General features: G+C 39.5%; 1 protein-coding gene across 1 annotated transcript in view; it reads right to left on the bottom strand.

Moving 5' to 3' along the window:
* Window positions 1-6,626: 6,626 nt before the first annotated feature.
* Window positions 6,627-25,105, bottom strand: part of EMILIN3 (elastin microfibril interfacer 3) — a gene marked incomplete at both ends in the record, with an annotated part of 39,131 nt that continues 20,652 nt past the window's right edge. Inside the window, 2 exons of the mRNA XM_081323129.1 lie at window positions 6,627-8,521; window positions 10,908-11,158. Of these exons, the coding sequence (XP_081179255.1) occupies window positions 6,627-8,521; window positions 10,908-11,158 (2,146 nt within the window). The remainder of the gene's footprint in view (window positions 8,522-10,907; window positions 11,159-25,105) is intronic.

Here is a 25,105-nt window from a genome sequence, read left to right as displayed (position 1 = left end):
CTGCAGAAAGTATTTTCAATAAACTTATGAAAAAGTGTTCTCTTTGTCATCACTGTTGCTATGTGGTATCCTAAGCAATAATGACTTCCAGTTCATAACCCCAAGACTCTGTAAACATAATTCTGCTGTGAATAGGAGATACATCACATTGTGATATGAATAGGAGATACAGTACATACTTAACTTGAAGGATCTTGTACATTTGAAAACTTAGCTACAGCATCTTATTTGATAACTTAGTCTTTAACATGCTAAATTAGTGTGAATTAAAATTCAGAATCTTATGATCACCTGTTGAATTTGTACTTTAACATTATTGAGTTTATCAATCTGATTTGCTCAATAGCTTATAATTAGCCAGTTGTCTAGCATATTAAGCCATAAAGTGATTTGTTTTTGGCCTTGCATTAGACATTAAATGATTAATATATCATTGGGCTGAACACAACTCTTGGAGACTACAGGGGTGCACCATTTAGGTTTGGTTGTTGTTGTTGTTTTGCAAAAGCAATTATATAATTGAGATTTTGAAAAGATCTTTTGAAAAGATTTTTGAAAAAAAGTTTTGAAAAAAAAGTTTTGAAAAAAAAAGTCTCCTTTTGAAAGCTTTGTCCAATCTAATCCTTAGTTTAAAGATAACAGAGCCAAAGAATCTGGAGGGGCTTTGATTTTCCACAGAAAAAAGAATGAAGAGATGTTCTTCTATTTAAATTATATTGATTGATTCCAAATGTGCACATATGAGCATTTTATACAAACCTAGACCTCCTTTCAGTGGCATAGTTCCCTCTTGGTTTGGTACCGCGTGAGTGGATTTTGCAAATCAAAGTGGTGTTACTGTCATAAAGTATAAACTATATATCTGTAGCTACATCTCTCTTCTTCCAGTTTTTACCAGTGATCCAGAAAATAACATTGCTGGTCAGTTTTGTTCCATTTTCTCAATATCTTAAATGCCTATATAGTTTTTTGGAAATTTATCTTTAGAAGATGTTTCAGTAATACAATTCTGGAATATTTGGTGAGAGTTTCCTCTCTTCCCACAGCCCCAATAGAAACAATAATTCAGCTTTAACCACCAACAAATTTTTCTTTCTTTTTTTTTTTAAAACCCCCAGCTAGACTAAACAGGGTTATCATTATTGTTACAATTATAGCCACAACCTACCAGAAACAACAAATAAACTTGAAACCTCCTTCACATTTAACATAATATCCTGTTTCTTGAAAATCTCCGCAAAAGACTTAGTTTGTAAATTGGCAGTCTGAAAACGGATTAACTACAAGTTTGTTCAAAACTTCAAATCCAAGCCTTAGAAATAAATCAAAATGGTAGCATCACAGTTGAAAAATGGATTAATAACTATTTTGTTTCTACCTCATTTTCCACTATTCTGATCTGTCGGAAATTGGCTGTTGCCACTTGCTGTCATATCATTTTAAATAAGGACCTTGGCTAAGGTATGTTTAAAGATTACTGAGAGCTATCTTTATCCCTTAGATAAACTCTTATTTGCCTTACATTTGAACTACAGTAGTCCTTGACTTAAAACTATTCATTTAGTGACTATTGGACATTACAAAGCACTGACCAGTCTTAGCACTTACAAGTATTGCAGCATTCCCAAAAACCTGCGATTAAAATTCAGCCACTTGGCAATCAGCAAGTGTTTACAATTGACTGTATTGTCCTGGGGAGACACGATCACTGTTGTCAACTTTCCTGGCTGGTGTCTGAGAAGCAAAGTTAATGGGGAAAGCTGTATTTGCTTAACAATCACATGACTTACATAATAACTATGGTGATTTGCTTAATCATCCCCCAAACAGTTGTAAAATTGGGCGTAACTCACTTATCAACTTAGCAATGGAAATTCTGATCCTAACTCTGGTCATATGTAGAGGACTAGGTGTATTGGTAAATCGATTGGGCAGTCATTCAAAGCAGGTAGTCTCATTTAACTGATGCTACCATGTTAGTGACAACCTCAAATGAAAAGGAAAATTGCTGCAACCATGCTCATCTGTAAAGTTGGAACCCTGTAGCAATGTTTTTTTTAGTCTGATACCCTTCAAATGAGTTTAACTGCAATGCCCATAGAGCTCAGGACTGCCGCAGACCTTCGTTCATTCCGCCGGGACCTGAAGACCTGGCTCTTTGAGCTTTCCGGCCAGGACTGAGAATTTTAATTGTAATTTTATTTTAATTGGGTTTTAATTGGAGTTTAATAGGGGTTTTATTTTATTCAAGGACTAAATGTAATTATTTTAATTGCTCTTAACTTTTGTAATTTGTATTGTTATTTTAAATTCCTTGTGAACCACCCTGAGTCCTACGGAAGAAGGGCGGTATATAAGTCCAATAAACATAAACATAATCAAATGCATTTGAAAGGAGCTAAAATAAGACGGTTCCTTCCATACAATCCAGTTCCTGATTGAAATGAGCCAGTGCATATAGAACTAGAATTTGAGATAATAGAATGTATGTAGATTATTTGCATATGGTAAACCACTTTACCCAGAATATCCCTGTAATATTTAATGCAAGAGACTGTATAGGACAAATTGACAAATGGAAATATATCATGTACTGTAATAAGGGGCCTCTATTACTGTACTCTAATAGAAGCCACTTCCAACAGCATGTGACAGAAACTAATGTAATAATACTTCCAAGAAAAGGGGAGAGGTTATATAATAGTCAAATAGGTCTATTCATTGGCTTTAACGATAACAAACCAAATGCAGCCTCCACATTAGAATTGTTGTACTTCCAACATCTGGAAGTAAACAACTATAATTTCATCAGTGCCTCTAAATTTTTTGATAGAATGTGGATGCTTGAACTCAGAATGCTGAACTATACTTCATGTTCAAAATCTTAGATAACTTATGCGTAAGTTTAATTGAAACCAGTTACAGTTACGTCTGGTAAATGTATGTACAATAAGATCAATTGCCAGGCCCCAAAACATTGATTATGAAACCCACTAATAAGTTCCAACCTCTCCACAAAGCCACCCCGTGAGAATTCGTTACAATAAAGAGCGGGGGGGGGGAGTGAAACCCGTGCCTTTTTCACAGGGAACGCAGAATGTTCAGAAAAAGTGGATTGAGTTGAGGATATCACTCATAACAACTAATGCCACTAAATTCAAACACAAGAGAAGATTGGAGAAGTTGTCAGTGCCATTTGAGGGGAGGCCCAGAACATACTGCCCTTGTTCAATTGCTGGCTTGCCAATTTCTCCCTCCCATCTTATCAACACACTGTGCACTCTTCAACATCTTAGATTGCTGCCATAGTGATGTCACTCACATGCTACCTTCTGAATGTCCACTTTAATGTATGGGTCTGGCATATGCTCTGCAGGATTGCTGCTGCTGGAGGAAAGCCATTAGATGCCATATTGGGGCTTCTTAGAGCAAGGAACCAAGGCAACAAACCACACCATTGGATTGCAGTCTCACCTTTATCTGAGAAGCCCTCAGAAGAAAACACTGAGATAGTGGATTTCTCCTAGATTTGCATCAGGAGGGCATTGAATGAAGTCCTGAGATCAATACACTAATGCCCTGATCGGCTGTTTGAAGCAGCCATTGAATCTTCCTTGGAGATCCTGTTCTGTTTGCAGAATAACCTTGCAATGCGACACTTTTAATTGCTCTGTTGGGGGACTTGGAATTTGAGGACAAAGAACATAAAGGTTTCAAATCTCTTTCTGGGTGGGATATCTTTCAATACATATGTTTATACTGTCTGACATAATGTGATATATTTACCCAGTTTAATAAAAGCAACATTTACATAACTGATTTCAAGTATTCAAACCATTTCATGCACATTATCTTTACAACAACCCTGCAAGGTAAAAGAAAGAGAAAGATGAATATACTCTGGTTTAGAGCGAAGGTTTGGCTGGAAAGATTTTTTTTCTGATAAACATAAATTCCTATAGAGAAATACAAGATGCACTAGGATAATTTCTTCTCTTTCATTAAGAGTATTGGCTTTCTCCGATTTTTAATTTTGCTCTGATTCATTATTGAGAAGTGGCATAAAATTTTGTTATGGAATAAAATTACTAATTTGGATTAATTTCTTGGGTACTACTCATCAGTAAGAGTACGGTAGATCATTCCTGAGTGCCCACTGGGCTGCTAGACCAATAAAGAAAAATGTGCCACAACTATCATTTTGTTCCAGGGAAGAACAAGAAAAGGAACTGGCAGCTCAGCCATGAAGAATGATACAGCTATACTAGGAAAGCATCTCTTGATGCTCTTCATTAGCAGTTGACTAGGTTAAAGGTTATGAATTAGCTAAGAAAAGGGTTAGGAGGTGAGCAGGAAATGAAACGTTTTGCCCTGTTGTAGTAACTATGTACATTCTTGTTTACATTTTCATTTCTTCATATAAATTTAAGCATAGTATTCCATCCAGAGTTCTCACCTGAGGCACAAATGACCAGGTTCAAATGATATTTTGTACACTTTATGCAAGGACCTAGCTCACTTCAGAAATCTCTAATGGTGGGAAAAGTGGAAGGAAAGAGAACAACCAGTGATAAAGTGGGTGGACTTGATTATAGGTGTGATGTGTGAAAACCTTGAAGGACCAGGTCAGTGACAGCTCATTCTAGAGAATGTTAATTTATGTGTCTACTAACAGTTGAGGGCAGATTGATTTCACAAAATCAACCCACCAGATAGTTGCATATTGTGTGAAGAAGGTACATCTAGGAATTAGCTCTTTAGGAGTCACAAGTAGAAGAACAGCTTTTTGGATCCAAAGGAGGAAGGGCCCTTCAGACCTAGTGTGGGCTGTATGTATGCCATCAATTTCTTTAAAAAGTCACAATCACAGATACTATTTGAAAACCCCTGCTGGACCCAGAGTACTTTCCTACTCTGCATCCAATGTCCTGTAACTATCACATGCTCTATCTAACTTGCTCTTAATTACTGCATGGTGAGTCCTTCATATGTGCACCTGAAACATTTTCTCTAGCCACTATGTAAAGTTATGCGAATTGCCCAGTAATTTAATGTGGGAACAAAAATGTCAAAGTGGGTCCAATCATAGGAGAAAAGCATAGAAGAGACCTTCAGTTGCAGAACAGAATATTCTTATTGAGGTTTATCTGCAGCTAAGTTCTTCTGACATTCTCTTGAGCATCTAATGGTAGTCATACATACCAATGGATTAATACACTAAGTTTAACTTTTCTTATTTCTCAGTCTTAGATTTAGTTCAACATGATTCTGCTTCAGTTTGGGTCAAAACAAATTCCTTTTAAAATTAAATGTATTTTCATCAGTATTGCTTATAATTTTATATGACATTATGCATTAGAACTTAAAATATATTTGTGTGATAGTTTCACTAATGTATGCATTTTTATGCATGTTTCCCAAATACATATGTGTAGGTGATTACACACACACACACACACACACACACACACACACACACACACACACTGTATTGCTGAGTGGGGAATAATATGAATTTTGAAGTATATTTGCTTCTACTTGTAGACTGACTTGAAATAAATTAAATGTGAATTAAACAAATTTGGATTATTACATGCCATTTCTGTTATACTACCTTAAGAGCAATTCCCTTGAAAAGAAGGCTATCATTCTCAAAAATAAATAAGTGAGAATAAATAGAAGAATTGGTTGTTCAAGAGTGCCCAAGAAGTAATCAGATTAAAATATGTTGGGTACAATAATAATTATCTTGTGCAATTGAACTTCTTCCATTTTTACAAAAATAGGAAGCAACAGTATAGTAATGCTACAACGCTATATTATGCATGCTTTCTTTTCTTCTGTTCCTAGAATTGCAATAAGCTATCTGTTGGATCTAGCCCAGTGACCTGCTCCTTACCATCCTTCATGCAAAAGTCAGATTGCACAGTTTTTGAGAATATCAGCTTGAAAAATTCAGCTTGATCTCTGTGTAGGACAATGCAATAGGGAAAATAACTATGTTCTGTACTAGGGGATTCTTTTATTGGGTTCAGCTCTTATCATGCTGCTGAACTACATGAATACCCCATAAATTTGTATCAGTTGATGCTATCAGGTAGAATTCAAACTTGTATTTTGGAGATTTTATATAAAATGGGTGGAGGAAGTCTTATCTTAAATCAGAGCCATCATATGACTCTGACTATTGTATTATGGCCTCTGAAAATAATTTCCCTTCTAGTAGATGAATAAATCTGGCAGATATTGGGTTTCTTTGTTTCAGTCCTTAATTATTAGATTTTGATTTATTCCCAAAGCAAAGAACCATTTAAAAAAGATTGTCTCCAGTTTCCACTTGAACTGAACTATGTATTAGAAATGTAACCTAAATATGACCTGAAATTGGGAAGGCACTCTGCTATGTAAGTACAGTTGTTAAATATCTGTAGAAAGAACACTTAATGACAAACATACTTACATTGTAATAAAAAAAAATCATATCAAAGAAATCAGGGAAAGGACAATAGCAGCTTTTAAAGTTCAGTGCCCTTCCCCCTCTCAAAACCAAAATAAAACCAAATTCCTGGTACCATCTCTTTGGAGTCTGTACGACATAAGTTAGGTATACTTTGGACCCAATATAACTAATGTTGGTTGTTTTTCAGCTTGCCTTCTAGGAGACCAACATCTTCGGCTAGTTCTGTAATTTTTGCTTGGCAATCCAACAAGTTATTCTTGAGCACAGTTATTTCCTCAGAGTGTGTAGTTAAAGTTTTGTTAATATGATTCATGTAACCCCACATACTTCCTGCATTGTTCTCCAGTTCATTTCGGATGTGTTCTAGGCTTCCCGTTACTGTGCCCAGTCTGCCACACATATCTTCTATTTGGGCCACACGGTCATCGAATTGGAGCACTTCTTTCTGCAGGCCGAGAGCCAGACTTTTGCAGTTGCTCAAGTCATTGATGATCCTGGATCTCAGCCTTTCAAGGTCTCCCTTTAAATTCAAGACACGCTTGTTACTGAAGAGAAGCTGGGAGTCTTGATTACTGATCTTTTCTTGAAGTGAATGGACTTCATCTTCTATCTTGCGCTCATGATCATCCAAGGATGAGTTAACATGCACTACTGAGTCAGAGTACTGGGAAACAGAATCCTTCAGCCCAGTCAGAGATTTAGTCATGGTGTTCAAATTGATTTTTAATAATGTGATCTCACCTTGCAAGGTTCCAGCTGTTTCCTCCTCAATCCGTCTCTGCATCTCCAAGATAGTAATATTGAGTTTTTGCAGCAGATCTGAGTTGCTGTCCATTCTTAGCAGTAAATCTTGGTTCTTGTTTTGGCAGTCTTCTATCTCTGCACGGAAAATTTCTACATCTTTGGATTTGGAAGTGCAACCCAACAAGCAAGTGCTCTCCAAGTTAGTCAGTTGGCTCTGTAGTACTTCCAACTTCTCATCTGTTTCTCTTGTTATGGTAGCAAGCTCTCCTTCCAAGAAGGGCATTACAGCTCCATCTAGCCCCATTGCAGAACTGACATTATTCACATCTCCTACAATAGTTATGAGTCTCTCCTCCAAGGTTCTCATTTTGTTTTCAAAAAGAGCTTTTGTACCATCTAGCTCTGATCCCATCAAACCTCTCATGCTGTCCTCTATATTAGAACAACAACTTCCTATTTCCCTCTCTGTAAAATTCAGCCTAGCCTCAAGGTCCACAAAGTGTTCTTCAAAGAGACTCCCCAAAGTGTCGGGGGACAATTCAATATCTACCCTAGAGTTTAGATTTTTCTGAGACTCAGAAATACTATGTAGGCCTTTTTCCAAAATATCCATCCGTTCAGTGAGGTAGTTCAAGTTGCTACAGCAGTTTTCTACAACTGTCAGTCCTTGAATCTGTGTTTCCAGTTGAGAAATGTCTTTCTTGATTTCCAGTTCTTTGCCATCCAGGATCTGCTGAAGTCGGAGGTTGGCTGCTTTCTCTTCCTCACATTGCTGTTTTACTTCCTTGATCTGGTAATCACATGTTCCCTGAATATTTATCAGTTTTTTCTCAAAGCCATCCAAAAGCTCCACCCTTAGGTTGCTAAGCCTGTTGTCTATATATTCTTCTAACATATCAATTGAGGTGAGTGGTGAAGGCCGAGCTGATTCCATTAAGTGTTTGATCTGCCCGTCATGATCTAGGACCATGCCATGCACTTCTTCCAGTAGGTTATTCTTGATTTTCAGTGAATCACTCATTTCAGTCACTTTGCTTAATATCTCACCCACAGGTGGAAAAGGGGAGAGCTCAGCTTTGTCTGCAGCATCCACAATTCCATCAGGAATGATTCCGAATCCCATCGCTGAATCAGGAACAGTTGGACTATTCATGAGGGATCCAATCATTTTACTAGTATCTTCCTGGATGGCAAGTCGCAAGTGATCCCCCAAGCCACTCACCATATTGTATAAGGTATCATAAGACTGTGAGAGACGTCTGACCTCCTCTTCTAGGTGGTTCAGTCTGTCTCCAAACACATCAGGCATTTTTCGACCTAGGAGCAGGATATAAACAGAAATAATGTGACTATTACTCCTTTGTAGATACACTCAGATGATTATCGTCTGGATTCAGACCATGCTATCCATCAGGGGACCAAAGCTATGTGTGTGTAATGGTATGTTGGAATGACCTTGTAAGACAGATAGAAGAACCATAGATTAGACAATTGTTAAATAAGTGGCAACTGAGTATGCAGAAAAACTGGAAGTATGCTAAACAACTGAGAAGAGACTCTCTCTAGCTTTTAGGATTATAAAGATGGGAGGGGAGAGATGTACTTTCAGACTTGCAAGATTCTGTTAATGTAACCTTATCGTAATTTTAGAGCTAGTATTTCTGAGTGTGCTTCTTGCCTCGACTATCTCACAAGGCTGAGGAGGACTTTGAGTAGCTTTTACAACGCATATCTTATCACTGCATAATCTCAAGTAATAATCCAAAACAGGCTTCTGTGCATATGCCACATTCTTCTACCTTTCAATGATACCAGAAGAGGTTGAAATGAATGAGTAATGCAACATGCCCATTTCACTTTTAGAAGTAAGAGGGCACAGCTGCTTTACCAGCAGCTTTGGGGGCTTCCTTTGTTCAAGTCTTTGTCAAAATAACTCATCCATTTGCAGATCTGCACAGCATCCTGTGAAGAGACAGAGCAGCCAGCCCATTGTTATCAAGAGCAAAAGCAGCTAAAATGACTTTTTCTGTTGCTCTACAAACAATGCTCTGCCTGACTCCCAGTATAAGCCTCTTGAATTTATTTAGAGGTGGGTGAATCTGGCAATTTCAATTTATTTTACTTTTCCATTTTAATTTTGGTTTACTCCATTTCTGCTTTTCTTAGTTTTGTAAAAACAAAAATCGTATCAACATTTGAGCATATTTTCATTGACATTATTTCTAGTTAACACATTTGGTAGCCTCATATATGCATTCCCCCATTTCACCACATTCAGCATTCTTGCACATATTTCATTAATTCATCTACTGGAAAACCTTCCTGGAGTCAAATATTTGCATTGCTGAAGAGAGAGAAGTCTGCATTTTGAAGAATAATTGCATTTCAGTTTGTACAGTGATCTGAATATGTACTGAACAAATTTCTCTCTGTTTCTATGTATTGAATAGTCTGACTGGGTTCATACCACACAATGTTATAATATAGCTTGTTTGGGCTTTCAGAATGTGCAAAATATTTCATTTTGTTCTTTCTCCCAGCTGTGCTGTTTAGTTTTTTTCAGGGCTAGTATTTTTTCACTAGTAAATCGTTTATAAAAGAAAAAAAGTTGTGATAACCTGGATGTTATATGAGCATACAACAGAACGTTTATCTAAGGGTTTTAATTTAATATGATACATGAACCCAACTATAATTAAACCATATCATATCTTTGCACACTCCATGACTTCATAAAACTTATGGTTTTTTTCAGAGTTTGGAGAACAGCCATTACCTGGGTACTAAATGTTCAGCAAAACCTGACATTAATTAACTGTATTTAGCACCTAGTCTCTATACTGAGATTAACTTTACATTATAGATATTCTGTAATTTTTTAGATGTAATTATTTGCCCCCCATTCTTGCTTTTTCCTTTGATCTTATCTGGTGATTTCTGCAAAAATCAAAAGCTCAGCATTATTTTGAGTCATATCAGTGGAAGTTTTTAAAAAGACACAACTATCCAAATATGCTTTTTTTAAGTTTTAACCACAACTATGATTACTTTTATAAAAATATAATATAATAGTGTATGGGCACTATTGGGGGCATGATGGCTCAGATGTTAAAATGCTGGGCTTGCTGGTTTAAAGTCACCAGCCGAGGTTCGAGACCTGAGCGCTGCCCAATGGGTTGAGCTCCCGGTACTTGCCCCAGCTCCTGCACACCTAGAAGTTTGAAAGCATGCAAATGTGAGTAGTAAATAGGTACCAATTTCGTGGAAAGGTAACAGCATTCTGTGCGCCTTCACATATAGTCATGCTGGCCACAGGACCAGGGAAGTGTCTTCAGACAATGCTGGCTCCCTCAGCTAAAAATAGAGATGAGCACCACCCCTTGAGTTGGACACAATTGGACAGGGAAACCTTTACCCTTACATTTATGGGCACTATAGAGGCATCACATAGAATGAATTACTATGCATGATAGATGTCCTGTCTTAATTTTTCTCGTCAGCCAGACTTTGACTTATGTAGCCATGTATGAACATGTGAATGTGTAATGTGTTTCGTTTAGAGGGTGAGCGATAAAAGTTGTAAGCCTGTGCTTGTTTCTGCATGTCCAACAGATCTGGATAAAAAAGAACAAGGAGCTCTGGCAAGATAATAAAGGCCGTCTTTATGATCCTTGGTGTGACAAAGTCAGATTTGGATCCTCACCATAATTATTCTTTTTTGGTATAGGAAATGAGTCCACAGGGATTTTGGGATGAGGCGGAGCTCTGGGACCTGGAAACAGCTTCTGAGTTTGAGGTATCTTGGGGATGGGATGCTGGGATGGAATTCCTGGTTGACTAGTGGGATTATCATGATGGCATCCTTCTCCCACAAGACCCGGGCAGCATTTCCATGCTATTTCAGTGATTGTCTTGTATCCAATCTTGTACCTGGGTCTGAAGAATGTGTGATACCTAATAGGCAGGAATAAAGAAAGGTAGAGAATTAAGAAATTAAGAATTAAAAATCTGGATACCAATGTCTGTAACACAGGGGTCATGGAAACCTAAAAGGGAAGGGTGATGGATTATGGAATCACATATAATTTTAGACTGAATTAATATTTTATGATATGTTAAGACTTCCAAGGAGGATTGGAAATGAATTCACATACTGAACATTTGCACAGTGTATAGAATAGTTTTAAAGTACATAATTATGTCTTGGAACACTTGACGAACTTCTGACTGGAAACAAGTGAAATGATGAGGCAAGAAGAATATCATGAAGGCGAGATACAAACAAACAAATCAATCAGTCCCAACTATAATTGTAAGAAGAAGGTAGGAAAACCCCAAAGGTGCTTTTCCAAAAGGCACCTGGACTTTCTTGGGTTTTTTCCCCTTGAAAATGTTTCACTTCTTATCCAAGAAGCTTCTTCAGTTCTCTTGGAAATTTGCTTCTTGGATGAGAAGCAAAATGTTTCAAGGAAAAAAAAATCAAGAAACTCCAGTTACCTTTTGGAAAAGCACCTTTGGCACAACCATGCTCTGGGTGATTAAGAATCTGCATACACTAGGTAAGAAAATCAATATGAATATTTTTTTACTATAACTTCAAAATGTATTTTAACACTAGAGGGCAGCAACTTCCATACATAGAGTGTGCAACCTTGATTTGCTCCTGTTGGAATACAGGTTCTCAAAGCCTCCCAGCTGACCCCATTCTCACCCCAGCTCTGCTACAACGGTATCAGGATAGTTAAACCATCTGTAGCTCATATTATACCAGAATTTGAAAAAAAAATATTTAAATGATCAAATGATCATATAGCGGTTAGGGGCTATTTATGTCTTTGTCCAGTGCAGAAATCCAAATTAAAGCACCCTAAGTGATGGCTAGCCAACCTTTACTTGAACACAGCAGGTAAAGAAGAGCCTGCCATCTTTCTGGTTAATTGATTCAGTTTTTGAACTGCTTGTACTTTTGGAGTTTTTCCTAAACTTCGAACAGAACAAATGAATTATGAAATGAACTTTATGCGGAAGTTATCCATGTTCCATATTACCTAATGACTGCAATGGTTAATCAGATTGCACAGATAAACACTTCCAAATCACCTGACATGACTTCAGCCAGCATTGTATTTTCCTCTAGAGACAGCTCGTGCAGTCTGCTACCAGCCATTGCGTGACAGATCACTGAGCACAATAATCCAGATATTTTGCTCAGAAATTCTGACGTAGCCAGGGAGACTTTGATAGAAACACTTAAAATTGCTATATCAGTGAGTTATATGAATGTATAAACGGATCCTTGGAGATGCTCAAATCTTTACATGCATCCATTATCATCCATATAATGACGCTCAGTCTTGAAATCCTTCAGACTGGTTGTAATAATATGTACCGAGGCCAATTATAGAAAGTCCTGGTGAGGTATAGACATGCCGGTTGAACACCACAGAGAAAGCCACAAGACTTTGGAATTAAGTGATTGTGTGAGCAGATGCCTGTAGCCATAATTCTCAATGCACAGCCTGATTATGCCATACTGTACCCCTTATTGTCACGTATACATACTTTACGCTATTAAGCTAATGTTCTACATATCTGCCAGGCTAAAGATAATCCTCAAGCAAATGCTATGGATTAGTTTAGATGTAGCCCTGATCTGAGGCACAGCCTGTCATTCTGTTCTGAAAGTTTCCTGTTGTTTTACGAAATAGCTAATAGTGTCATGAGTTGACTCCTGTTATTATATCTCATTGTCAGTTCTGTCATAAGACTCATCGGGCAAGCATCCTCTCTAATCAATGGGCTGGGTTACACTAAATATAATGAGGTTCCTGTACGCATGTACCTCTGATGAACAAATGTTTTTGGCAATTCCCCGGCTATTTTCTGGCATAGAGGATACTGGAAAAATCCTCAGCTTCTGGCAGCCTCTGTTTGGGATTCTGCCCTAAGTCTATGTGCTATTTGAACTTGCCATAAGCTTCTGTTTGCCTTTTATTTTGTTGAATGATATGTGGAAGATCTAAGAATGTAAGGCCTTGGGGAGATTTGCTCCCCAAAGGAATCTCTAGGTTGCTGTGATGAACAACTCTGGTGTGTGCACACGAACGTACACATGTGTGTGTACACACACACACACACACACACACACACACACACACACACCACAAAATAGCCTGGATGGGTTGGAGAATGTAGAAAAAAGCTGCTGTATTGAACCACTGCCAACTGCTTGCCTGGCACACAACCATAACTCTGGCTCCCCGCAGACATCTGGGCCACTGCCTGACTTTTTGTTTTGGCCAAAGGTCAGAGTTGTAAAAAGAGCAAATCATTGCACAGACCAAAGGAGGAAAACAGCTGGCATCAGATCTCTTCTAACAGGCTATGCTGCTCTTACTGCTGTTTCCAGTTAGAAGTGAGACTCTCCTTTTCAGGAGAAAAACAAAAAAAAAAACTTCTCAAAGTGCAAAACACCTCCACTTCACATAACAATAACAGGAAGGATTTATGGCAGCTGCAAAAACAGTTATCAGTGGCCCCCCATGTTGAAAAGAAAGCTCTATCTATTTCTTCATTTCCCAAGCTAGGTAGATATTGTGGTAGGGTTGCTTTGGCCCAGAAAACATTCCCTTTTTCTAGCCTTATTCTTAGTCTGAAGGACAGAAAAGGTAAGACTGCTACTTTCTCATTAAGCCTTGGATTATTAATTGAGAAGGTAACACTACTCAATCAAAAGTATCAGCAGTAGCCAGCCAAAATGTCTGCTTTTGACCAATGGCAGAATCAGGGGTGTCCTTGAAGGGGCTCAAAAAAGTTGAGAAGGCACCTGTGACCTCATGACTAAGGCTTGGGTTTTTGATCCCCTTTACCCTGAGAGATTGCTGAGCATAGCCTCATTTAGCCTGGCCTTCTACCCTACTCGAAAGAGGATAATCCTTGATTTGAAGGGATTTCCTGATGAAATTTAAGATTTATTTATTTATTTCAAGTTAAATTCCACCCAAGTACAAAATCCAAACTCATTTATTAGTTATTATGGTTGTTGTTGCTATTTTCTTGACAGCTTTAACTAAAAAGAATGAAAAAGGCATGAGAAGCAGCTGAATAATGCTGTACCATTCACTGTCTCTCAGCCCAACCCACTTCAGAAGATTGTTCTGGAGAAAATGGAAGGAGGAAAGGGGATTATGTATATCAGACATGTCAAACACAAGGCCCGGGGGCCAGATCCGGCCCACGAAGTGGTTTTATGTGGCCTGTGAAGCCATCCTGGAAACAGTGATGGAACGGCCCCTGCTGCCTTGGCTCTGGCCCAGGCCGGCCAGGAGCCAATGTACAATTTTGTGGTGGTCATCTATGCTGAAATACATTCAGTCTTAGCTCCACAAGGCCATCTGGAAACAGTGAGGGACTGGCCCCTGCCACATTGGCCCTGCCCCTTTGGTGCACGCTGGGGAGGTATCACCCTTTGTGAGGAATGAAGAAATGCACCATCACATGGAAGTGGCCAGCACATGGCCCTGCCTACTTCGGGCAGGCTAGGGGCTGGGCAGCGTTGTGCTTCTCTTCAGGTTTGTGCCACTGGCTCAGCCTCGGTGCTGTGAGGAGAGGGCCATGTGCTGGCCACTTCCAGGAGATGGTGCATTTCTTCATTCCTCATGAAGGATGACACTTCCCCAGCTGCGTTTCTTTCCTGTTTTTCTCCCTCCCTCATCTCAAATATTTTCCCATCACTGTTCTTAGGAAGGAAGGAAGGAAGGAAGGAAGGAAGGAAGGAAGGAAGGAAGGAAGGAAGGAAGGAAGGAGAGGGAGGGTCTGAGGGAAGTCCTGCCTTAGTCCTTCCCTGCTGCCCTTTCACCATCCCCTTGCCCCCTCCTCCTGGCCTAACCTGGGTGGTCTCCCATCCTATTGCTAAGGAAGCTTTGGATACAAAGCCAGGTCTCCTCACATGGAGAGGACCCATCATGAGCAACCTGGCTAAGGAGAGCAAGCACAGCAGCTGGGCACTCTCTTGGGGAAGTGGGGGTGGGCTTAGTGCTGTGGGTGCTTGAGGGCTAGGCTGAGCATTTGACCTCTGCACCACCACCGTCCAGCCTCCCCCCACGCATGGCCTGAGAGGATCAGTGAGGCTCCTCCAGTGGACCATGCCTTGGCACTTGCCCCAGTCCCATCTCCTTCTGCCAGAGATCCTCAGATCTGTCCCACTCCTGCCCAGCCCCCATAGGCACCCTTGATGCGAACGATGTAGAACTGGCCATGCCCACCCAGTAGGCCACGCCCAACCAGTAGGCCGCACCCACCCTGGCCACACCCATCTGGCCCCTCAAGGGTAACTGCAATGCTGATGTGGTCCTCAATGAAATTGAGTTTGACACCCCTGATGTATATTATGTTTGTTGCCTTAAGTTACTTACAGAGTAATAAAGGCAGAATGAAAAATCTAATTATTAAAATCTATAATAAACAAATATAAATTATGATTGATTACAGTCAGCCAAATATTTAGACTGGATTTGACATCTTTGTCCACTTACTGAGTCCTTTCCAAGGACTAGGGATAGGCAGGTGTTACTTAATGGTGTTAAAGGTACGGTACATTTGCAGGATGTAAGCTATTCCAGGTAGTGCTGCGTTTTGCAATTGAATGATGGTGATTTTGTCAAAGCTGATGGTGTTCCAATTGAGCTCCAGATGTTTTGGGATTGCATGCAAGGTGCCTATTATTATTGATATTGCCTTTGCTTTCTTTTGCCACAGACATTTTACTTTTATTTGAAGGTCTTTGTATTTCATGCTTTCCCAGTTCTTTCTTTTCTATTCTGCTGTCTCCAGATACTGCAACATCTTCTCCAGACTTCCTCCTCCTCCTCAAAACTCAAGGATGTCCTCCCAAAGAACACCCCTGTAAGGTGGATTGGGTTGAGAGAAAGACTAGCCAGCTTCCTAAGGGAAGCCTAGAACTCATTGTTTCCTGGTTTCTAGGCCAGTACCTTCACCACAACACAAAACTGATTTTCAGCAATAAACATGAGATGGAAATTGATTGCACCAGTTAAAAGCACTGCTGTTTATTATTATTATAAACAACTTGGTGCTGGCACCAATGATTCAGGCAAGGACTTAAGAATTATGGAGATACTGCAATAATAAGTGTGGCTTTTCCAAATAGATTTTTACAAAATGAGTGGTGTGACATCCAGTACTTATACAGTAATAATTTCTAACTATTTGATGAACCAAAATATTCAATTAGAATTGATATGGTGATCATAATCTTTCAACCCAAATTGCAAGTCACATTTTGTATTATTGCTGTTATTATTATTTATATACTGTATCCTTAACAAGGTGCAGAAACACAGAAAAACCACTATAGATACAAAGTGTTGTACAATAATAATAGCTGACAACTTGACAGCCACCTAGTAATAATATTTAAAACACATTAAACACATATCTGTCTAGAGGAATACCCTATGATAGTGTCCATACACCTATAATATACTTGCATATAATAGTTACTTTCTGTATACTAGGACAGACTCACCAGTTGGATTCAGTCATATTTAAAACTATGATTCATGGCATATTTACTTGGAATAAATCTTTTATATCTTTCTTCCAAAGAATCTTTTCAAGAGCCAAGCAAACATACTGAGGAAGTCATTAGTGAGGCTGCTGACAATAGTAAAATGTGCAAAGTTGGGTCAAATCTCATCAAGTGGTCACAAAATTCTGGTTGAAATTGGAATCTAGTTATTTTTCTAACAATAGTGCCAGAAATAAATGCACTCATCATAATTTGGGACATGCTCTGCCTGAATATGTTAAAGGTAGAATGATTTATAACAGGGGTCCCCAACCTGTGGGCACGGGACAAGCTGGCCAGTGTGTGCACATGTGTGCGCACCCCCCCACTTGCACTAGTGCCATGGCTATGGGGCTCAAAAACAGGACACTGTGCCACGGGGCACAAAAATGGGACGCTGTTGTGCCTCAGGGTGTGAAAATGGGATGCTATGGAAGAATGGGGCAGGGCTAGAAAGTATCACGTGGATACTAGCACCACCCCATTTGCATCACATGCATGCTTGTGGCCCTATTTGTGTCCGTATCCATGTGCACATGTAAAATGCTGTCCCCTCCCTTTCCCTCCAGTCTGCCAACTGAGAAAGGTTGGTAACCTCTGATTTATAAGAAAGATGTGATCAAGCCAGAGGTTACCTGGATTATAAGATCTATTAACAGCTTTAGCTCTCTCACTGAAATCTGTAAAATTTAGCAATAGCAATAGCACTTAGACTTATATACCGCTCCATTGTCTTTTACAGCACCCTATGAGCAGTTTACAAATGTCATCATATTGCCACCAACAATCTGGGTTTTCATTTTACCAACCTCGGAAGGATGGAAGGCTGAGTCAACCTTGAGCTGGTCAGGATTGAACTCCTGGCAGTGGACAGGGTTAGTTTGCAATATTGCATTCTAATCCCAGGACCAGCACAGCTCCCAAGATTTAGAACTGATTTTTTTTTCTATACTAAAGTAAGGAACAGTTTTATCTGAACTTTTATATCATCTTAAGAAGTCAGTGGCTAGAGAAGCAATTTATAAAGATGTCAGATAAATTAATGAACAGCTTTTCACTATGGTAATAAAAATAAGTCGATTTCCTAACTTTCCAAAGCTACATAAAAATTGCTTTATGGAAAACCCTCTTCCACATCAGGCTTTGTCATGGTTGATAACCACTCCAAACCAGTGTGGCTATACACTGGGTATTCTTGAAAACATTTTTTCCTGGATCTAAAGTGGCTTATTTGAACCTAGAACAAAGCTACTGTTATATGAAATGGCGCAGCAGTATAGAATTTGTAAGTAATCTGTTTTTCCCTTGGTCACAAACTCTTGGCTCTCCCCACTTTATGGCTCTTGAACTTAATCATTCTATTCTTACAACTTCCCACCCCCAAAATATACACCTCACTACAGAGCTTCAGCTTATTTTTTCTTTGGAATGGTAAGACTTAGAGGTCAGGGTTTTGACTCAATGTACAATATGTCTTGCATTTTTTCTCTTCCTCAGCTAGAGCAAACACGCACGGTGTCTCGTGGTCACTACACATTCTAAACATTTTAAGGTTGGCTAAACTGATGACAATCACAAATTTTTTGCAAAGTACTTTCTATGGTAAAGACTGGAAATACAAACAATAGACTGGAAATACAAACAATAATGTGGAACTAATTTTTAAATGTGGATAGGGCTCGCAACTTGGGAGTCCTCCTAGATTCACGGCTTACTCTGGAAGATCATATAGTGGCCGTGACTAGGGGGGCTTTCGCCCAGGTTCGCCTGGTGCGCCAGTTGCGGCCCTATCTGGACCGGGATGCTCTGTGTACAGTCACTCATGCGCTCGTGACCTCTCGCCTTGACTACTGTAATGCTCTCTACATGGGGCTTCCCTTGAAGACCACTCGGAGGCTCCAACTGGTACAGAATGCGGCCGCGAGAGTTGTCTTGGGAGTTTCCCGGTACTCCCATGTTACACCTTTGCTCCGCGAGCTGCATTGGCTACCAGTTGTCTTCCGTGTGAGGTTCAAGGTCCTGGTTATGATCTTTAAGTCCTTACATGGCATGGGTCCGGGCTACCTCGGGGACCACCTGCTGCCGGCGTCAACTTCCCTCCGCCCAGTACGTGCCCACAGAGAGGGCCTCCTCAGGGTGCCTCCGGTCAGGGAATGTCGACTGGTGGCCCTCAGGGGGAGGGCCTTCTCTGTGGGCGCTCCGGCATTATGTAACCAACTGCCGGTTGAGCTCCGGACGGCATCAGACCTCCGATCCTTCCGCCGCGGGCTGAAGACCCACTTATTTGAATTAGCTGGTCTGGCCTGATGGGGGAATATGGGTTTTTAAATTGATTTTTAGTATTATTATTGTTGTTTTTAACTGGGCACTGGTTTAATTTCCTTTTAACTTTTGTATCGTTATTTATATATGCCCTGTGAACCGCCCTGAGTCCCTAGGGAGAAGGGCGGTATAGAAATCAAATAAAACTAAACTAAACTAAAACTAAATAGTACTTACCATTTTTTTCAAGAAAGCTAGCAGAAGATCAAAATAGGGCTGATATCCATGGCCAGGAAACCAATATATCTTACAAGAGTGTATTGTCTGGCAATTTTCAAGTAAGCAAGCAGCTTACTTGAAAATCAGTTTCCCCATAAGGGAAAACTGATCATGGTTCATCACTGTGTGAATGATGAAAGTCAAACTAAAATACCCTACAAAAGTTGATTTTCTATTTTTTCCACCCTATCAAATTCATACATAAGCCTATTTTTTAGCCCAGGTTTTGCACTTCTCAACTTAGCAATACACTTTCAAAAGCCTCTCATTTACCCTCTCATCTTTATTTAGAAGGGGGGAAAAATCACACCTCTGCAAATCAGCTATTCTGCTACCAGATTTCAGAAGCATATTCTCAAGATTCTGGGTGAGCCTGTGTGATCTAAACAGGCCTCATATAGAATCCACATAGTGACTTTATAGACAAGACACTTTTGATTGTAGGTAACAGAACTAGGATGGTCATAGCAAACACTCTTTTCCAACAACCCAAGAGACGGCTCTACACATGGACATCACCAGACGGTCATCACAGAAATCAGATTGACTATATGCTCTGCAGCCAAAGATGGAGAAGCTCTATACAGTCAGTAAAAACAAGACCAGGAGCTGACTGTGGCTCAGACCATGAGCTTCTCCTTGCAAAGTTTAAGCTTAAACTGAAGAAAGTAGGGAAAAGCACTAGGCCACTCAGGTATGAATTAAATCATATCCCTGTTGAATATACAGTAGAGGTGACAAATAGATTTAAGGAATTAGATCTGATAGGCAGAGTGCCTGAAGAACTATGGACAGAGGTTCGCGACATTGTACAACAGGTAGCAACCAAAACCATCCCAAAGAAAAAGAAATGCAAGAAAGCAAAATGGCTGTCTGAGGAAGCTTTGCAAATAGCTAAGGAAAGGAGGGAAGCGAAAGGCAAGGGAGAAAAACATAGATATGCCCAATTGAATGCAGAATTCCAGAGAATAGCTAGAAGAGATAAGAATGCCTTCTTAAATGAACAGTGCAAAGAAATAGAAGAAAACAATAGAATAGGGAGGACCAGAGATCTTTTCAAGAAAATTGGAGAGATGAAGGGAACGTTCTGCCTAAAATCCTGTTTCTGTTTCAGAATATCCCAATTCAACTCGACTCTAAATTTTTTCGAAATTTGGATAAATTATCACTAAATTTTATTTGGCAGGGGAAAAAACCAAGAATTAAATTGAAATATTTACAAGACACGAAGGAAAATGGGGGTTTTGGATTGCCAGACTGGGAATTATATTACCACGCCGCGGCCCTGAGCTGGATTAGAGAATGGGTAATCTTGAGAAATAGAAGACTATTAACTTTAGAGGGTCACGATTTGCAATATGGCTGGCATGCTTTCCTATGGACGGAGAAACAAGGTCTTTTCTCGCATTTTCAAAGACACCGGATCAGGCAAGCGCTACTTAATACTTGGAAAAAAATTAGATCTCACAATTACACCAAAATACCGGTCTGGCTATCCACCCTTGAAGCGATAGTTTACCCAAATCTGTTTGATTTGGGTAACATAATCTCATACAAGGATATTCTGAATGAGGAGGGGGAATTGAAACTTAGGAATGAACTAGAATTACAAGGTATAAAACTCGATTGGTGGGCCTACTTACAAATCCAATCGAGATTTAGGAAGGATAAAAATGAATGGGGGATATATACCTCTGAAACAGCATTGGACAAAATATTATTGGGACCGGACTCTAAACAAATAAGGAATTTTTATAAATTACTTTTGGGATATAAGCTGTTTGAAGAGCAAGTGAAAGACCCCATGTTGACCTGGGCTAACAATTTAGGACATAACATCGACCTAGATACTTGGCAAACAATTTGGGATAGGAATAAAAGGATAACACTGGCCTCATCGTATAAAGAAAATTTATTTAAAATGTTTTACCGATGGCATCTTCCCCCAGCCCGCTTAGCAAAAATGTACACAACAGCATCTCCCAAATGTTGGAAGTGTTCTGAAGAGATAGGCACATACTTCCACACGTGGTGGTCTTGCAGTAAAACACAAAAATTTTGGAGAATGATTTGGATTTGGCTGAAAGAAATATTGAAACAAGATCTGGAGTTTAGTCCAGAACTTTTCTTGTTGGGAATCACGAAAGAGAAATATCCTAAAGATGTGCTATACTTAACGATCCATATTATCACAGCAGCTAGAATATCATTTGCGCAAAAATGGAAAAAGAATGAGATCCCAGGACAAAAAGAGGTTATTAGGAAAATTTGGGATTGCGCTGAAATGGACAAATTAACTTTGGAATTAAAGAATAAAGATCAATCAGACTATTATAGAATTTGGAACAAATTGTATCTTTGGATGGATAAAAAGAAAGGTCTCTATTAGGTTTTACAGACTAGCTCACTGTTTTAAATATTGTGGTATTTCACCGATTTGTAATCTAAGTGTATTTAAGTGTATTTTTGATGTACATATATACATGTATATATATATATTTAAACATTGTAGACAAAAAGGTTTGTCAGCTCGCTGGTACTGTGTCCAATGTTTTTAAATAATAAATTTAATAAAAAATTTAAAAAAAAAAAAAAAAAAAAAAAAGAAAATCAGTTTCCCCATAAGGGAAAACTGATCATGGTTCATCACTGTGTGAATGATGAAAGTCAAACTAAAATACCCTACAAAAGTTGATTTTCTATTTTTTCCACCCTATCAAATTCATACATAAGCCTATTTTTTAGCCCAGGTTTTGCACTTCTCAACTTAGCAATACACTTTCAAAAGCCTCTCATTTACCCTCTCATCTTTATTTAGAAGGGGGGAAAAATCACACCTCTGCAAATCAGCTATTCTGCTACCAGATTTCAGAAGCATATTCTCAAGATTCTGGGTGAGCCTGTGTGATCTAAACAGGCCTCATATAGAATCCACATAGTGACTTTATAGACAAGACACTTTTGATTGTAGGTAACAGAACTAGGATGGTCATAGCAAACACTCTTTTCCAACAACCCAAGAGACGGCTCTACACATGGACATCACCAGACGGTCATCACAGAAATCAGATTGACTATATGCTCTGCAGCCAAAGATGGAGAAGCTCTATACAGTCAGTAAAAACAAGACCAGGAGCTGACTGTGGCTCAGACCATGAGCTTCTCCTTGCAAAGTTTAAGCTTAAACTGAAGAAAGTAGGGAAAAGCACTAGGCCACTCAGGTATGAATTAAATCATATCCCTGTTGAATATACAGTAGAGGTGACAAATAGATTTAAGGAATTAGATCTGATAGGCAGAGTGCCTGAAGAACTATGGACAGAGGTTCGCGACATTGTACAACAGGTAGCAACCAAAACCATCCCAAAGAAAAAGAAATGCAAGAAAGCAAAATGGCTGTCTGAGGAAGCTTTGCAAATAGCTAAGGAAAGGAGGGAAGCGAAAGGCAAGGGAGAAAAACATAGATATGCCCAATTGAATGCAGAATTCCAGAGAATAGCTAGAAGAGATAAGAATGCCTTCTTAAATGAACAGTGCAAAGAAATAGAAGAAAACAATAGAATAGGGAGGACCAGAGATCTTTTCAAGAAAATTGGAGAGATGAAGGGAACGTTTAATGCAAAAATGGGCATGATAAAGGACCAAAATGGCAGGGACCTAACAGAGGCAGAAGAGATTAAGAAGAGGTGGCAAAATTACACAGAAGAACTATACAAGAATGAGCTTAATGTCCCTGATAATCACAATGAGGTGGTCACTGACCTCGAGCCAGACATCCTAGAATGTGAAGTGAAGTGGGCCTTAGAAAAGCTGAGCAACAACAAAGCTAGTGGAGGTGACAGTATTCCAGCTGAGCTATTCAAAATCTTAAAAGACAGTGCAGTAAAAGTGCTACACTCAATTTGCCAGCAAATTTGGAAAACTCAACAGTGGCCACAGGATTGGAAAAGATCAGTTTACATTCCAATTCCAAAGAAAGGCAGTGCCAAAGAATGTTCAAACTATCGCACCATTGCACTCATTTCTCATGCTAGTAAAGTCATGCTTAAAATCCTACAAGCTAGACTTCAGCAGTATGTGGATCGAGAACTACCAGAAGTACAGGCAGGATTTCGAAGAGGCAGAGGAACTAGAGATCAAATTGCCAACATACGCTGGATCATGGAGAAAGCTAGGGAGTTCCAGAAAAACATCTACTTCTGCTTCATTGACTATGCTAAAGCCTTTGATTGTGTGGATCATAACAAACTGTGGCAAGTTCTTAAAGAGATGGGAGTACCAGACCATCTTATTTGTCTCTTGAGAAACCTATATGCGGGCCAAGAAGCAACAGTGAGAACTGGACACGGAACCACTGATTGGTTCAAAATTGGGAAAGGAGTCCGGCAAGGCTGTATACTGTCGCCCTGCCTATTTAACTTATATGCAGAGCACATCATGAGAAAGGCAGGGCTAGATGAATCAAAAGTTGGAATTAAGATTGCTGGAAGAAATATCAACAACCTAAGATATGCAGATGATACCACTCTAATGGCAGAAAGTGAAGAAGAACTAAAGAGCCTCTTGTTGCGGGTGAAGAAGGAGAGTGCAAAAGTTGGGTTGAAACTTAACATTAAGAAAACCAAGATCATGGCATCTGGCCCTCTCAATTCCTGGCAAATAGATGGGGAAGAAATGGAGGTAGTGACAGATTTTATTTTCCTGGGCTCCAAGATCACTGCAGATGGGGACTGTAGCCAAGAAATTAAAAGACGCTTGCTCCTGGGGAGGAAAGCCATGACAAATCTAGACAGCACACTAAAAAGCAGAGACATCACCCTGTCAACAAAAGTGCGTATAGTCAAGGCTATGGTCTTCCCAGTTGCAATGTATGGCAGTGAAAGTTGGACCATAAGAAAGGCTGAGCGCCAAAGAATTGAGGCCTTTGAACTATGGTGCTGGAGAAGACTCCTGCGAGTCCCTTGGACTGCAAGGCGATCAAACCGGTCAGTCCTAGAGGAGATCAATCCTGACTGCTCTTTAGAAGGCCAGATCCTGAAGCTAAAACTCAAATACTTTGGCCACCTAATGAGAAGGAAGGACTCACTGGAGAAAAGCCTAATGCTGGGAAAGATCGAGGGCAATAGAAGAAGGGGACGACAGAGAATGAGGTGGCTGGATGGAGTCACTGAAGCAGTAGGCGTGAGCTTAAATGGACTCCAGAAGATGGTAGAGGACAGAAAGGCCTGGAGGAATGTTGTCCATAGGGTCGCGATGGGTCGGACACGACTTCGCAGCTAACAACAACAACAACAGAACTAGATTTGAAATTTAGGGAATCACCTTCTGTATACAAATTGGAAAAATGCAGAAATTCTACTGATCTTTTTTTAAAAAAAATTAACACATATTTTCTCTGGCATAGATTGCCTGGATTATATCCAAATCTTGTTCATTCATTATTCCGAGTGCACTTTTCTGCATAATCTTGGCACAATCGTCACCTTTCCCATTATTATATTGCAGAATTCCTTGATACTTTCTAGTATGTTAACTACAGCTCCCATCAGCTCCCGTGTAGTCTAATACAGGTAATCCCTGACATATGGCCACAATTGAGCCCCAAGTTTCTGTTGTTAAGTGAGATATTTGGTAAGTGAGGTTTGCCCCATTTTACAACATTTATTGCCACAGTTGTTAAGTGAATCACTGAAGTTGTTAAGTTAGTAACCCGATTGTTAAGTGAATCTGCCTTCTCCCATTGATTTTGCGTGTCAGAAGATCACAAAAGG

This window comes from Vipera berus (assembly GCF_964194415.1).
Source record: "Vipera berus genome assembly, chromosome: 3".
NCBI lineage: Eukaryota > Metazoa > Chordata > Lepidosauria > Squamata > Viperidae > Vipera > Vipera berus.
Note: the sequence above shows the minus strand (reverse complement) of the source record. Positions and strands in the feature narration are given on the sequence as shown.